The sequence below is a fragment of the Podarcis muralis genome, chromosome 14 (assembly GCF_964188315.1).
Source record: "Podarcis muralis chromosome 14, rPodMur119.hap1.1, whole genome shotgun sequence".
Taxonomy (NCBI): Eukaryota; Metazoa; Chordata; class Lepidosauria; order Squamata; family Lacertidae; genus Podarcis; species Podarcis muralis.
Genome location: NC_135668.1, coordinates 33889369 through 33904989, shown reverse-complemented (window position 1 = coordinate 33904989; position 15621 = coordinate 33889369). Strand labels below are relative to the sequence as shown.

Here is a 15621-nt window from a genome sequence, read left to right as displayed (position 1 = left end):
AAGGGAGACTGGATGTGACGTTTACTGGTTTCCTGTTTCTTTGTTCTATCGTTTCTTTGTTGGGAGTTCCCTGGGACTTTGCTTCCACCTGAACGCATTGGACTCCTACACCCATAGATGAGCTTTAATCAGGCTCCTCTGTGGGAATTATAGCTTGGATTCCCCAACCTTGTATGAATCCCAGTTGTGGCTGAAAAGTGTTTGGAAATTCATCCCTGCCCTCTAAACACACAAGCACACACAATCTGGAGCTTACATGACCCAGATCCAGTCCCAAATTGGTTCAGGGGCTGGAGCTAATGTTTCGTTAGTATTTTTTTTTTAAGTCTAATTAACTATGTAGCTGAGAGAGTAAAGAAGGGGAGGCTGCATCCCCATGTCTTCATTGAAGAGAGCAGGACTGAAGCTGCTTCTGCACATTTGGGATAGCTCAGTCAGTAGAGCAAGAGACTCGTGATCTCAAGGTCAGGGGTTCGAGCCCCACGTTCAGCAAAAATATTCCTTCATTTCAGGAGGCTGGACTAGACGACCCTCAGGGTCCCTTACAATTCTATTATTCTATGCTCCATCTTCTTCTCACCTCACACCCAAGACCCTGCCCCTTGACAGCCTTGGATTACTCTGAGCAGCCTGACCTGAAGCTGTCTTGACCCAACTCGACAAAAGTCCCATTCTGCCTGAATCAAGCTGATTTGGTTTGTGCTTTGTCCAAATCCTAACCCTAACCCTAACCCTAATAATAGGTTGCATTCAGCTAAGTTCTACTTAGAATAAGCCCATTAACAGATCTAAGTCATCCATGTCCATATATTTTAATGAGTCTCTTCTGCGTATGACTCAGTATGATCCATCTCAATTACTATTATTTGAATAGAAAGATAATGCACCTCAACAGAGTGAGGAACAAGATATTTAATGCACTGCGACACCACTTTAAGCAGTTACAGCTTCCTCCCTCCCCAAAAATGGGATCTGTAGTTAAAGGCTGCTGAGAGTGGTTAGGAGACCTCTGCTCCCCTCTCACAATTCCCAGGGTTTTGTGAGAAAAGGGAGTGACTGCTGAACCACTCTGGAAATTGTAGCTCTTGGAGGGGAATAGCGGGTCTCCTAAGAACTCCAAGCACCCTTAACAAACTACATTTCCCAGAATTCATTAGGGGAAGCCATGGCTGTTTAAAGGCGTATCAAAGTGTTTTAAATGTTTTAAATGTTTCCTGTGAATGTGGCCAAGGTGACTGGTATTCCTGCTCAGTCAGCTGTCAAGGTGCTAAAACTGTTGATGGGCAACTTCAAGCCCTCCCCACTCCTCCAGCTTCAGGGCGCTTGCTTCTTATAGTTCTTAACCTTAAAATCAGATTTGTGCCGCATCTACACTATACATTAAAGACTGCATTGTATACTGTTTTATACGTATAGGGGAGGAATAGCCTTGTGATGAGAGAGCCCTTCAAAGGATTCCTTCAAATAGAGGACGGTCCTCTGTAAAGGACAGCAAGGCAACCCTACATCCAATACATGATTTTTCATAACTTCCAACATTTCTCCGATGAAAATAGGGACGTCCTAAGGAAAAGCGGGACATTCCAGGATCAAATCAGAAACTGGGACAGCTTCTGTAAATCCAGAACTGTCCCTGAAAAATAGGGACACTTGGCGGGTCTGGATTTTCTTGCAGTGAAAAGAGTTGCAAATAGAGAAGATCTTCACAGCCCTTTGAGTCCCTTCCAGATCTACAGTTCTATGCTTCTATATAACTGAGCACTGAGCTGACTGTGGTCCTGGCAGATTTCAGCAGCTTCCATTGCACAGAATCTGAATTGTTCAACAGCTTTTCCACTGGGGGGGGATATCTTTTTTGGGGGATGGGGACTTCGAAAGTAAGCCATTTGTGTGTCAGGGCCATAAAAAGTTAACTTCAAAACTGTAAAACCAATCAAGTGACACATTTACACCTCTGTAGGGTGGCGCTGTGGGTTAAACCACAGAGCCTAGGACTTGCCGATCAGAAGGTCGGTGGTTCAAATCCCCGCGATGTGGTGAGCTCCCGTTGCTCGGTCCCTGCTCCTGCCAACCTAGCAGTTCGAAAGCACGTCAAAGTGCAAGTAAATAAATAGGTACTGCTCCAGCGGGAAGGTAAACGGTGTTTCTGTGCGCTGCTCTGGTTCGCCAGAAGCGGCTTAGTCATGCTGTACGCCGGCTCCCTCGGCCAATAAAGTGAGATGAGCGCTGCAACCCCAGAGTCGGCCACGACTGGACCTAATGGTCAGGGGTCCCTTTACCTTTACCTATGTTGTATCATGAGATGTCATTAAAAAAGAAAACCCGTTCTCCACTGGGTGTTCTGTTTCGAAGTTTTGAGGAGCCCTGGCCACTCTTTAAGCTAAAGAAGATGCTTTCTACATGAGTGAACTTTGAAATGGAATTTGCCCAGGAGGGTGGAAGTGCAAGCGGGTCAGGCCTTGGACTTGTGCCTGTGTTGATCTAATAATAGTGAACACCTTTCCGTGTTGTGGTTCTTCTGTTTAAAGAAAGCCTTGAGCAAATGCTCCGGGGATTATCTTCAATTACCTTCCATGTCAAGCATGAACCCAAATAGCTGGCATGGGATGAATGAGCCACATCCCAGCCCTCCCAGCAAACTCGTTCCCCGACATTCCTTAATTGGATGTTTGCAACAAGCCAAGTGTATGGAGGAGGCTGGAGCACTTGGCTAACCTGGGGGGGGGGGTAATTAAATGCTACCTGCCTACCTACCTGCCAACAGTCCCTTCCTGTCATTTTAAACTGGGATAAGCCATCTGTCAGCATCCTCATCTCTACAAGGGCAACACCATGCTCTTTCCCTTCCATGGGACAACGACAGCATCCAACCTGAGGATAAAGTGATTGGAAATTTTGGGAGGGAAAACCAGTCGTCTCATCTTGTTCACAGTCTACTGAGGTATGGAATTTCCTTGGTAGCTAAGTTTGCTGTTCCATGGAGTCGGTGGGGAAATGAAACAGAAGGTGCAGCAATGAAAGCAATAGTTAACTACGTTTTACTCTGAGTAGACCCACTGAAAGGAATGGAGCAAAGCTAACCTTGTCCATTCATTTCAGTGGGTCTACTCTGAATAGGACTAGCATTGGAGACAATCCCCCCAAGGTGTGAGGTTTGTCAGAATTGATACAACACCATCAACAGATCGGCCACTTGGCAGAGATTCCTAAGCAAAACATAGATGAGTCTCTTCTAAATGCTGGATGACGGTAAATGTTAATTCTTTATATATGTGTATATTAGGGCTGTGTTTTGTTTATTTTAATATATTTATATTTAATCAGAAAAGCCTGCAATAAGCCATAGTTTGCAGTTTCATCCAAACTGGGAAACTATGGTCAACAGATCTAGAACAAGTCAGGATATTAAACCAACTTCAGTTTGTGGCTTTACATCCTGGCTTGTTCCAAAGCTGGCAATCTTAGTTTCCCAGTCTGGGTGAAATGGGGAAAACTGTTTAACTGGCAGCTTCCCGGCTTCTTTGCTCCTGCCACATAGGGGTGTATGCGTGAGAAAATCTCTCATTCAGATCTTGGCTGAATAATGTTCTGTGATGAAACTCCAGGTGGTTCACACTGGAATTCCCAAGAGGAGGTCTTGGGCTACAACTCCCATGAGCATTGGCCATACTGGGAGGAGAGGGACACAGGGTTCCCCATCCTTGGTTCATGGCGTGTGGGCAGCACACAGCAGCAGCAGTGCAGGACTTTGCTAGGATGGGATTTTATTCCCAAGCTATGTTTGGACGACCATATCTCAGTTTATTCAGCCAAGATATGTACAAGACTTTTCTATGCCTGCCTGCAGTCCCTGTGCACCTACCTTTCAAAGAACCAAGAAAGTTGTCAATTAAACACAGTTTCCCACGCTTTGCCCAAATGGGGAAACTTTGGTTGAGAGCTTCAGAACAAGTCAGGATGTTGAAGCCAACAGTTGAAGTTGGTTTAATAGCCTGACTTGGAACAAGTAACCAGAATTTCCCAGTTTGGATGAAACTGGAAACTATGATTTATTAAAGGCTTTCCTGATTAAATTGTGGCTCACACAAAGAGAGAAGAGTCTGCCTGTGCAGGGAAAAGGTTCATTCATATCTTGCAAAGCTGAGACATGGTGATTCAACCAGCTCCATAATGGCTTGATTTAGGGTTGCCATACGTCTGGAATTTTCTGGATATAGCCGGCCATTGTCCATCAAAAACAGTGTCTGGGCGAAAATATGGGGGGGGGGGTTTACCTTTTGAAATATTGCAACCCTAGCTTAATTTGTCATGAAGACTTAAGCTTAAGTCTTTCTTTAAAAAAAAGAAAAAGTTACCAGCTTTACCAGCTTGTAAAGTCAAATTTGAAAAGACTTGAAACTGGAACGGATGGTGGAGGATTAATGGGAATTCTTAAACTTGGCTTTTAACTTCTGATATGAATCTATGGTGCAGCCACACTTGGAATAACGAGGGACAATTCTGGATGCCTCACCTCAAAAGTGGTGTTGTAGTGTTTAGAGCTACAAACTTTTCATGCTGGTGACACCTTTTAGACATGCATCATTTTGTGACACAGTAATTCAGTTTTACTAGCAAACCAGAGGTTAAATTAATCCCTTTCCAGCCCCGGGAGGAGCACAGGGAGCATTTGCGCAACACACCTACACACGGCAGCCGACACACTAATGTGTCAAGACTCACAGTTTGGAAAGGTCTGAGTTGGGGTATGGACTAGGCCTGGGAGACCAGGATTCAAATCATCACTCGGCCCCATGAAGCTCAGTGGGTGACCTAGGGCTAGTCAGTGCCTCTCAGCCTAACTTACCTCACAGGACTGTGGGGATTAAATGAGGAGGGGGAGAACCATGAAGCGCTTTGAGCTCCTTGGAGAAAAATAGATGGAAAAGGTTCCAAAAAAGCAACCAAATTTATCAAGGGGTTGGAGCAACTTCCCTATGAAGAAAGTTGGACAGCGTTTGGGGCTTTTCAGTTTGGAAAAAAGGCAGGAAAGAAGGACATGAAGAAAGGTGTATCAAATCTGAGAAATTCAACATAGAAATATTTTTCTCCATCTGGAAACAGTAGAAACTGGTAGTCATCCAATAGAGAGAGAGGAGAAGTGAAAGGGTACCCTGATTGGTGGGTTGGAGGTAAGACTATTGGAGAACTCCATTAGAAGCAGAAAGAGGAGTAGAATTGCTACAGGTTCCATGTTTGGAAGTCAGGAATGGAAATCATGCAAGCAAATACAAGTGGTATTTGCTACTGCTGCTTTTTTAAGTCCACAAATGTTATGTAAATAATTGTGTGTCGTTGTCTGCATTGACAATACATTCCTCTGAAATGCATTGAAATTGATTACACAATTATTAATTATGCCAGCTTTGGCCATAGCCAATTGTGAGGCTAGCAGACGGCTTTTAGCGGAAACAAACCGCAGTGAAACGGAAGCAGTGCTGATAGCGGAGAACACTCGATGGGATGAGAATAGCTGCTACTCCTCACATCCCTAGTTGCAGGAATGAATTGACACAAGCTGCCTTCTGCAGAGTCATGTCTTGGTCCATCCAGCTCAGCATTGTCCACCCTAACTGAAAATGACTCTCCAAGACCTCCCACAGAGGTTTCACCCCATCTCTTTGCTGCTCGAGGTTCCTTAACTGGAGAAGACAGGACAGAACAAGGTTCATACCTGTGCAAAGCACATGCCCCTCCATTAAGGCCTCATCTGAGCTTTACATTCAAAGCATCATTGTACCACTTTAAACTATCATGGCTTCCTCAAAGAATCTTGGGAACTGTAGTTTGCTTAGGATGCTGAAAGTTGCTAGGGGACTCCTGTTCCCTTCAGGCAGCTAGCTCCATTTCCCAGAGTTCCCTGGGAAGATGGATTGGTTGCTAAACCATTCTGGGAACTGAAGCTCTGGGGAGATGGGCATCAACACCTTTCAGCGCCTACAGTTCCCAATATAATTGGGCGGAAGCCGTGACGGTTCAAAGTGGTATGATATTGCTTTTAATGCATAGTGCATATGGGGCCTGAGTGATGTTCTCCTCCCACTGGAGGAGGAGAGGTATCTGTAATGACAGGCAAGTCTATTTCTGGCTTCATTGCACATAGTGATCTCATGGGGCAATATAATAATAAATAATAAAATTTTATTTATATCCCGCCCTCCCCAGCTGAAGCCAGGCTCAGAGCCTCTTGCCTGTGTCCTGCCCCTCCCTTTTCATCTAGGCAGGTAGCCCTAGGCCAGGCTTCCCCAACCTCAGCCCTCCAGATGTTTTCAGACTACAATCCCCATCATCCCTGACCACTGGTCCTGCTAGCTAGGGATCATGGGAGTTGTAGGCCAAAAACATCTGGAGGGCCGAGGTTGAGGAAGCCTGCCCTAGGCCATTGGGGACCAGTGCTTTGGCTTGTTTCCTCACAGGGGCAGGGGGAAAGGAATGTGAACCAGTGCAGCATGTATTTGCTCTGCGTTGAGGTTATGTAGAATTATTTTCCCCTGCATTAATGATTATGATGGTGCCTTTGAAGACCAGTTGCTGGCAATCCCAAGTGGGAGAGCTACTGTTTCATGCATGTCCTGCCTTTTGGCTTTGCTTTAGGGTCATCTGGTTGGCCATGGGGGGGCGGGCAGGATTCCAGACCAGATAGGCTTGCTCCAACAAGGCTCTTCTTATGTCCATAGTGGCTGTATAGAACCTTCAGGATCAGAGGTGGTGTATCTCTAAATACTGCTTGCTGTGAACCGTAAGTGGGGGAAATGCTCCTTCAGTCTTGCTTTTGTACTTCCCAGAGCCATCCAGTTGGTCATTTTGGAAAGAGCATGCTGGGTTAGATAAGCCTCTAGCTAGCCTGTTCTAGAGGGACGCGGGTGGCGCTGTGGGTTAAACCACAGAGCCTAGGACTTGCCGATCAGAAGGTTGGCGGTTCGAATTCCCTCGATGGGGTGAGCTCCTGTTGCTCGGTCCCTGCTCCTGCCAACCTAGCAGTTCGAAAGCACGTCAAAGTGCAAGTAGATAAATAGGTACCGCTCCAGCGGGAAGGTAAATGGTGTTTCCGTGCGCTGCTCTGGTTTGCCAGAAGCGGCTTAGTCATGCTGGCCACATGACCCGGAAGCTGTACGCCGGCTCCCTCAGCCAATAAAGCGAGATGAGTGCCGCAACCCCAGAGTCGTCCGCGACTGGACTTAATGGTCAGGGGTCCCTTTACCTTTACCTTTACTCTGATCTAGTTGGAGGGATTTCTCTTTAAGTGAGCTGTCTCCAGACTGTCAGCATTTCTGTGAGTGGAATTCAAGCATATCCGGGAAAAGTTAGGTTTTGCTAAATTTGTTGAGTATTTAGCAGATTACTTGCACTGCGGAAAGCATGCTGGGGAGACCACACATTCAGGAAACAACAAAGAAATACAAAAATAACTTTTGCTTGGCTTTAATTACAAAAACAAAAACTCCTCTTACATTAAATTACATTACATCTGTAAGTATGACCCATCCATCAAGCCATTCACCAGGGTACTGAGAGAGGTTCACACTGCTCTTTACATACTGTACCCAATTGCTGACACAGCTTAATTAACACAACTTAAAAGCACCTGCTATACTGCTTCACAGCTGTAAAACTAGTCATAATATTTGCTCTGGCCTTTAAAGAGATACACATCTTGTGAAACAATAATGAACCTTAATATTTAAAGAAAACATTCAACAAATTTATGCATCCTGCCATGTCCTAGCACAGCAAATCTACACTTAAAAATAAAAAGAGTTTTGTGGTTAAGAAAGTGACAGGGAAATGTATTGAAAAAATGAATAAGGTGAAGACTTGCATAAACAGCCTGTGAGGAACTTGGGGCGATCGCCTACTGTTTTATAACCACCCCACAAACAAATCAGAATGAATGTTCAATAATGCCTTGTCTTCTGCAACATATGATTGCCTTAATCACAGCACATTAGTGGTTCTGTGATTCTTCCTCACTGTTCCTGCATTATTGCCATCTAAAAGGCCCTTGCCCTTGCCCATATTTGTGGTTTGAAAAGCTACTGGAATTTAGCAGGACACGCACCTTTGGCAAACGAAGTAGTGTGGGAGCCCCAAAACTTTTGTAGGTACAAATGTTATTGAATGCACGATCTTGTGCAACCACCGTGATAACATCATGAGCATAAACCTTGCCGAATGTGCAATAAAAAGGATGTTGGGAGAGGCTCATAATCTAAACTGTATTTTAATACTTTGTTGGAAGCTGCCCAGAGTGGCTGGGGAAACCCAGCCAGATGGGAGGGGTATAAATAACAACTTCTTCTTCTTCTTCTTCTTCTTCTTCTTCTTCTTCTTCTTCTTCTTCTTCTTATTATTATTATTATTATTATTATTATTATTATTATTATTTACTCCATGTAAGCCTTGGGCAAGCCAATATTGGCAAACAATCAATATATAAATCTTATGGGAATCCCCAGTTACGTAAAAGCAAGTGTTCAAAAACCAAAGGAAGTTCCTGCAGCCAATCAGAAGCTGTGGAAACCCCATAAGATGTTCGGCTTCCAAAAGAACATTCAAAAACCGGAACAGTCACTTCCAGGTTTCAATTGTTCGGAGCCAAAATGTTCGAGAACTAGGCTGTCTCTATATGTGGGGCACTCAGGTCCTGCCTGTGGAGTTCCTGATGGGATGTTGTTTGACCACTGTGAGAACAGGGCATACTGGACTAGATGGGCCACTGACCTGATCCAGCAGAGCTCTTTGTAATGTTCTTACATTCAGCTTTAGATTCATCAACCTACATACTGAGGAAGGGCTGCAGCTCAATGACAGAGCATCTGCTTTGCATGAAGAATGTCTCAGGTTTAACCTTTCACTGCACATTTCTTAAACCTTTACCATATATTTGCACTGTGGTAGTGCTCCTGTTGTGACTCACCTTGGATCATGCCATGGCCAGTGATGCTGAAGACCAGTGATGCTGACAATACTGAGCTAGATGGACCACTGGATGTAGCTGCGGCAGAGCATCTGCTCTGCATATAGAAGGTCCCTTCTTCCATCCTAGGACCTTCCCTGGTATTGACGATCTCCATCGTCAAGTTGCTTCATAAGCATGCATAGATTAACTTAGAGATTGCTGACATGAAGAAACAATTGCATCACACACAGGTGATTTAGCTTGGGTGCAAGGCTACATAGTGCGTTCAGGACAGATGCAAGGTCCAAACCACAGGCTTCTTGAGCTGCAGCTTGTTCTCAGTTGCATCAGCACTGCAAATGAGTTGCATCGTCCAACAACCATGTCATTAGGATGCCACAAGAGTCTTTGATTTTTTGCTACCTTGTATGTTGGTGTAGGGGGTGGGAGGAAGAGAGAGCATTTTCTTACTGGCAGGCCTGCTTTTTGTATAATGCCCCCCTGCTCTGGAACAGATATGATGGGGTACCTGGACATTGTGGAAGTCCACACCCTAGACCAGCCACTGGTCCTGCTTGCTATGAATGATGGGAGTTGTAGTCCAAAAACATTCAGGGACCCAAGCATTGGCTGCTCTAGGGGAGGGATAGAAAACCTGCGGCTCTCCAGATGTTGGACTCCAACTCCCATGAGACTCCAGATGGAAATCTTGGAGAGAGCCACTGCCAGTCACTGTAGCTAGATGAACCAATGGTCACATTTGATACAAAGCAACTTCCTATGTGTCATTTCAGAAATACTTTATGGGACCACCACAATATTTCCTAAGATGTTCACATTGTTTAATCTGACATTGGTGATGTCCTGATTTTGCGCCTGATCTCCTTGGTAGAAACCTATGTGTATGTTGCCTCTCTCCCTAATTCAATGAAATATTAGATTCCACCCCTTACCTTGCCTTTGCTGTATCACGTGCAGACAAACCACCAGAAATGGAGCAACAAAAAAAGACCGTCTCGATCCCCATGATTCCCCTGGCACAGCAGCCAGAACCATTTGCACCAGGGTATTCATCACCATACCCACAACAGTCATCATATAATCCGGAACCTTACGCCCAGGAACCTTACGCCCAGGAACCCTATGCACCAGATCCATTCTGGCCAGAACCTTCTACTTCATCAGGTAGGCAAGTGGCAAATGTTATAGGATGCACAGAAACACACTCACAAGTGGGCAGCTTTAGTCCAAACTAAATTAGGAAGGTTGGCCACTTGCCAGCCCCACGTTCAATACCAGTAACAGAAGCTATGACCCACACTTTATCCCAGGTACTAGGATGGGTTATTCCCTTGTACGCCTCCTTCTGGCAACTCCTGCAACCAAGCTGGCGCCAAACGTATTGCTCTGCTTTCCTATGGACCACATCAGCGAGGCTGAGCAAGGGAGGTGACTTCACTGAAGGTGCATTCCATTGTCTCTTGAAACAGATGCCAACAACAACAGATGGGTTATACTGCAATTATTTAGCAAGGCTCTTCATATGTTCTCAGCTGAAGCTGCCTGGGAAATCCTATGCAACTAAAGGTTCTTCTGCTTGTTTTTTCTTTTTCTTTTGGTGCAGGTGGCTATGGCTATGGGAAAAGCGGCGATGGCTACGACTGTCCATCTCCACCACCATATTCATGTCAAGATGTCCCTTGTGATCAAGTAGGACCAAGTATGTGTTAGAAACCTATACAGATTGGATTACTGCGATGTGCTGTGTGTGGGGATTTCCATGGGCTTGATCCAGAAACTGCAGTTAGTGCAAAATGCTGCAGCACAGTTGCTGACCAGATCAAGACCCCATCAGAATATAACACTCCTGGCTCAGTCATCTGCACTGGCTGCCAATTTTTTACTGAGCCAGTTTCAAGGTGTTAGTATCTTTTTTTAAAAACAACAACCTGTAACTGCTTGAGATCAGTTAACTTGAAGGCTCACCTTGTACCATATATGCCCACTCAACCATTATAACCTGTGGAGCTGGGATTTCCTTTTAAAGCATCACTTGTAGGAAATTGAGCTTTGGCAGCTGGAACTCTCTGCCCATTGGCATCAGGCAGGTACCATCACTGTCCTCTTTTCAGTAACAGATTAAAACCTGGGTAGGCAAACCTACCCAGGGACACGGGTGGCGCTGTGGGTTAAACCACAGAGCCTAGGACTTGCCGATCGCATGGTTGGCAGTTCGAATCCCTGTGGCGGGGTGCGCTCCCGTCGTTTGGTCCCAGCGCCTGCCAACCTAGCAGTTCGAAAGCACCCCCGGGTGCAAGTAGATAAATAGGAACTGCTTACCAGCGGGAAGGTAAACGGCGTTCCGTGTGCTGTGCTGGCTCGCCAGATGCAGCTTGTCACGCTGGCCACGTGGCCTGGAAGTGTCTGCGGACAGTGCTGGCTCCCGCCCTATAGAGTGAGATGAGCGCACAACCCTAGAGTCTGGCAAGACTGGCCCGTATGGGCAGGGGTACCTTTACCTTTACCTTTAGGCAAACCTACCCAGACCGGTGTGTTGACATTTATATTGTTGTTTTAATGACCTTCTGCCCAGAGATGAGTAACTGCTGGTCTGTGGGCAATACAGGGCTCCACACCCACCCCACAGCTTATTTCCCTTGCCAAAGCCTCTACCCAGCACCACGTTTAGACTTGAAAACATCCACATCATATGGGTGCCAACAGGAGGGTTTTTTGAAGCCTAAGTTATTATTTTTCTCCATGCAACACAAGGTAGCATAAAGTGTCCCTTAACCATCCTCATTACATCCTCACACCCACCCAGTGGGGTAGGTTTGGCTGAAAGACAGTAACTGGCCCAGTGAGCTTGATGTGAAGAAAAGAATTAAAGCCTTCTAGTCCAACTCCAAGTGGCTGCTATATCACAAACGCCGTGGGGAGGTATTCTCGATGGATGGGCTGCAGCTGGGAAGTGATAGTGGAACAAAGGTAAATGCCCAGACAGAACAATTTTGTTTTTGCAACTCCTAGTTGAAATGGACTCTGGTCCTCCGGTGGTGGTTGCGGGAATCTTCTCGAGCAAGCCAGCGTCCACCATCTGCCCTTGCTGCCGCCAGATTATTACGACGGAGGTCGTCTATCGTGTGGGAACTCTGACATACATAGCTTGCAGTGCTGTGTGTGTGATGGGGTGAGTGCTTTTTCTATACAAAGAGATGTACGTACACAGAATGTAATTCCACAATTAAAGCCAGTGCTAGATGAAATGTGAATGTCCTCTTGCCCTGCAGAGAAGCTTGCCTGGTGCCAGCAAATAGGGGTGGGCATGGGCAAACAACTGCAATGCACTGGGAGTCCTTGGTTGTCCTCCTGGAAAGACCCTGCTCTTTTGACACTAGGCACAGTCTGTCTGGGAATGCAGATACATACTTATCCCCTTGAAAGCAGGGAAGAGGCCATCGCTCATGGTCCAAATGGATGGATGCTCTTGAATGCTAAAGAATACACTCCACATTTGGCATTTGGCATTTGGCAGTATTTGGGAAAACATAAGTAATCTTGCTTGAATTTGAAGCTTTGTGATATTTCATTCCTTGCAAAATGCATGCACACGCAACACACACAGAAGAGTGCCTCCTCCTTCAGAGGCAAGGCAGCTATCAAAAGGGGGAGATGAAAGTTTCTCTCTCTGTATAAGACAGCATCCTAACTTCCTAAAGGAAAGGACTACAGGTAAAGCACCTGCTTTGCATGCAGAAGATCTTAGGTTCAATCCCAAGCATCTCCCAAGTAGTGCCACCTGAAATTCTGGAAAGCCACTGCCAGTTAGTGTAGACAATATTAACATAGATTGACCAATGGTTTGACTCAGAAGGCTGCTTCCTCTGTTCTTAAGAGGGCCTTTTCAGATCCTAGTGAATCTTGCCTGGCATCCACCTAGTTATCTTGTAAGCACCAAACACCTTTTCATTTGCCCAGTCATTTAAAGAGCACTCTATCGCTGAGATTTTTTCTCTTGTGTTTTATTAGTGTTATTGGGGTTATATTTTTAAAATTGTCAAACTATTGCAAACTGTCCTGAAATCAAATTTTTGATGAAGGGATAAAAACAAACCTCTTTAAAACTTTCTGCCCTCTCTCCCAGAGGCTGCATGGGCTGCTGTCTCATACCTTTCATGACGAATTGTTGCAAGGACGTAGACCATTACTGCCCTAAATGCAGGTACCACATCTACCGATACAAGAGACTATAGACGCCTGGAAGAAAAGCCATTTGAGGCCAACTCGCAGGAAATCAAGCTGGAAGAGAATCTCCTTTCCTTCGGTGAATTCATGCATTGACTCTTGGGACTGTTCTGGGTGCAGAATTGCTCAGCAATTTCCCACGCCTGCCAGCTTTTCAGTTTAGCTTGCCTGGAATGTGGTTGCTGCAGTCTCCTTGCCCCTGCTGACCCCAGAAGGATGAAGCAGGAAGAGGCTGTTGGTAGGTTGGTCAACAGCTTGTGTGCGGAACCTCTTGGCTTTTTGCCTGGGCTTTGGAATCGGGCATCCCTTGATTTCATACTTGCCTCGCATCCTTGTTAGCCTTATTCCCTGAACCAATCACAGCCATTCTTAGCCTGTGGCCTGGTTGATCATGCACAAACTCCCAAATCAGAAATTGCACAAGAACCTTTTGCACCCGTTTCCCCAAAGCTCCTTTTAGAACACAACTATTTCTGTGAGTATAAGTTGTTTTGCAGCCATCCAGGTTCCTCCATCTGCCCCTTGAGACTCTCCCCAGACCACACCTCTCACCAGCATTGCTTCATTCCCCTTTTTTCCCCCTGGCTGGAATATGTCCTTGAAATCCTATATTTATTTGCCTGAATGGATCAGAGAGGGGTGTGGGTTTATAAAAATTAGACTACTGTACAAAGGTTACACTTGTTGATCTGCCAATTTTGCCTCTGGTCCTAGCCACTGCTGCCATGTGGCCCTTACGAGGTTATCTCAGAAGGAATGTGGCCCTTTGGCTGAAAAGGGTCTGAGCTTAGCAAATCACTTTTCTTTCATTCTCCCCCAGACTGTTTGCATATTGGAAATGGATGGTGAAAAGTTTTCGGAAGTTTACAACAAGTTGTGACTATTTATAGAGCTCCTTACTTTGATGCACACCAAAGCTTTAGACCTTTGTGTAATTTATGCAGGAGAAATATTACATTGTTTAGGGAAAAAAAGAAATGTTTCTGGATCATCTTTTGTACCTTCGTGGCACTTTATTTTCCTGTGTGCAGCCTTCGCATTATTCAGAAATTCTAAGAAACCATTAAAAAAAAATTGGTATGTTGTTCAAATCAGTGGTGGTAATGGAGCTTTCCTCTGTAGCTCAAACCGACAAAGCAGCTTTGTCTTAATGCCTCACCCTTCCTGGAATATAGGGTTTGCTATGCAGGACCTGCTCTGCTGGTCTGTTGTGCAGATTACTGATACCATTCATGACATGCCTTGAAAAAGCCTAAAACGATATACGACTGCAAAGTTAGAAGCAGCAGAAATTAACTTTGCATAAATCTGAACTTGCCAACATTTTTAACTATACAATAAAAGGTAAAGGTAAAGGTACCCCTGCCCGTACGGGCCAGTCGTGTCCGACTCTGGGGTTCCGCACCCATCTCGCTTAAGAGGCCGGGGGCCAGCGCTGTCCAAAGACACTTCCGGGTCACGTGGCCAGCGTGACAAGCTGCATCTGGCGAACCAGCGCAGCACACGGAAACGCCGTTTACCTTCCCGCTAGTAAGCGGTCCCTATTTATCTACTTGCACCCGGGGGTGCTTTCGAACTGCTAGGTTGGCAGGCGCTGGGACCGAGCAACGGGAGCGCACCCCGCCGCGGGGATTCGAACCGCCGACCTGACGATCGGAAAGTCCTAGGCGCTGAGGTTTTACCCACAGCGCCACCCGCGTCCCTATACAATACTTCCCAACAAAACTGTGTGAAAACTTTATAGCAACAGCACTTGTTTTGACATGCAAAATAAAGTATGTTGCTGTTGTTGTTAGTCTGGCAGTAGGCAAAACTGGGAATGTTATTTAAAAAAAGAAAAAGCAGAACAACCAGCTATCCAGACTTTCCACGCCAAATCTCTTTTGAGTTTGACACAAGCTCTCCATTGCAAAGCACGGTCTACTGCAGAACAGCTTGCCCCTACCTGTTCATCTCATATGATAAAAAACAGGAAAATAGTTCAGAGATCTGATTAACAGGGTGTGGGTGTACTTACCTTATTCACAGGGGTACAAACTAGACCAAGATTCTTGGTCCAAGTGATTGAGTTGGCTACCTTTTTAGCATCAGCTAGCTAATAAATTAGCACGCCCAAACCATCAACTCCTGTACCTTTGTGAGAGACATCAAATCCCACCAATTTCCTGCTGAACAAGTGTGCGCCATCTAGTGGCAATGCCACAGGCGTCAGTTTTCAATACACCTCATTATTTTTAGTACAGTGCGTACTGGACTTTTGCAGCACAATTGACAATATTGCAAGCTTAATTTGGGGGGGAAAGCATCATTGCAAAAGGTAAAGGTACCCCTGCCCGTACAGGCCAGTCGTGTCCAACTCTAGGGTTGCGCGCTCATCTTGCTTAAGAGGCCGGGAGCCAGCGCTGTCCGAAGACACTTCCTGGTCACGTGGCCAGCAT

The 15621-nt window shown here is 45.6% G+C and overlaps 1 protein-coding gene across 1 annotated transcript; it reads left to right on the top strand.

Annotated features, from left to right (window-relative positions):
• The first annotated feature begins 2799 nt into the window (after positions 1 to 2799).
• Positions 2800 to 14436, top strand: LOC114584980 (lipopolysaccharide-induced tumor necrosis factor-alpha factor homolog). The gene is made up of 5 exons (XM_028707229.2): positions 2800 to 2941; positions 9917 to 10123; positions 10563 to 10658; positions 11969 to 12128; positions 13083 to 14436. Exons 2-5 carry the CDS (start codon positions 9931 to 9933, stop codon positions 13189 to 13191), a joined length of 558 nt encoding a protein of 185 aa, XP_028563062.1. The 5' UTR covers positions 2800 to 2941; positions 9917 to 9930; the 3' UTR covers positions 13192 to 14436.
• Positions 14437 to 15621: the final 1185 nt, after the last annotated feature.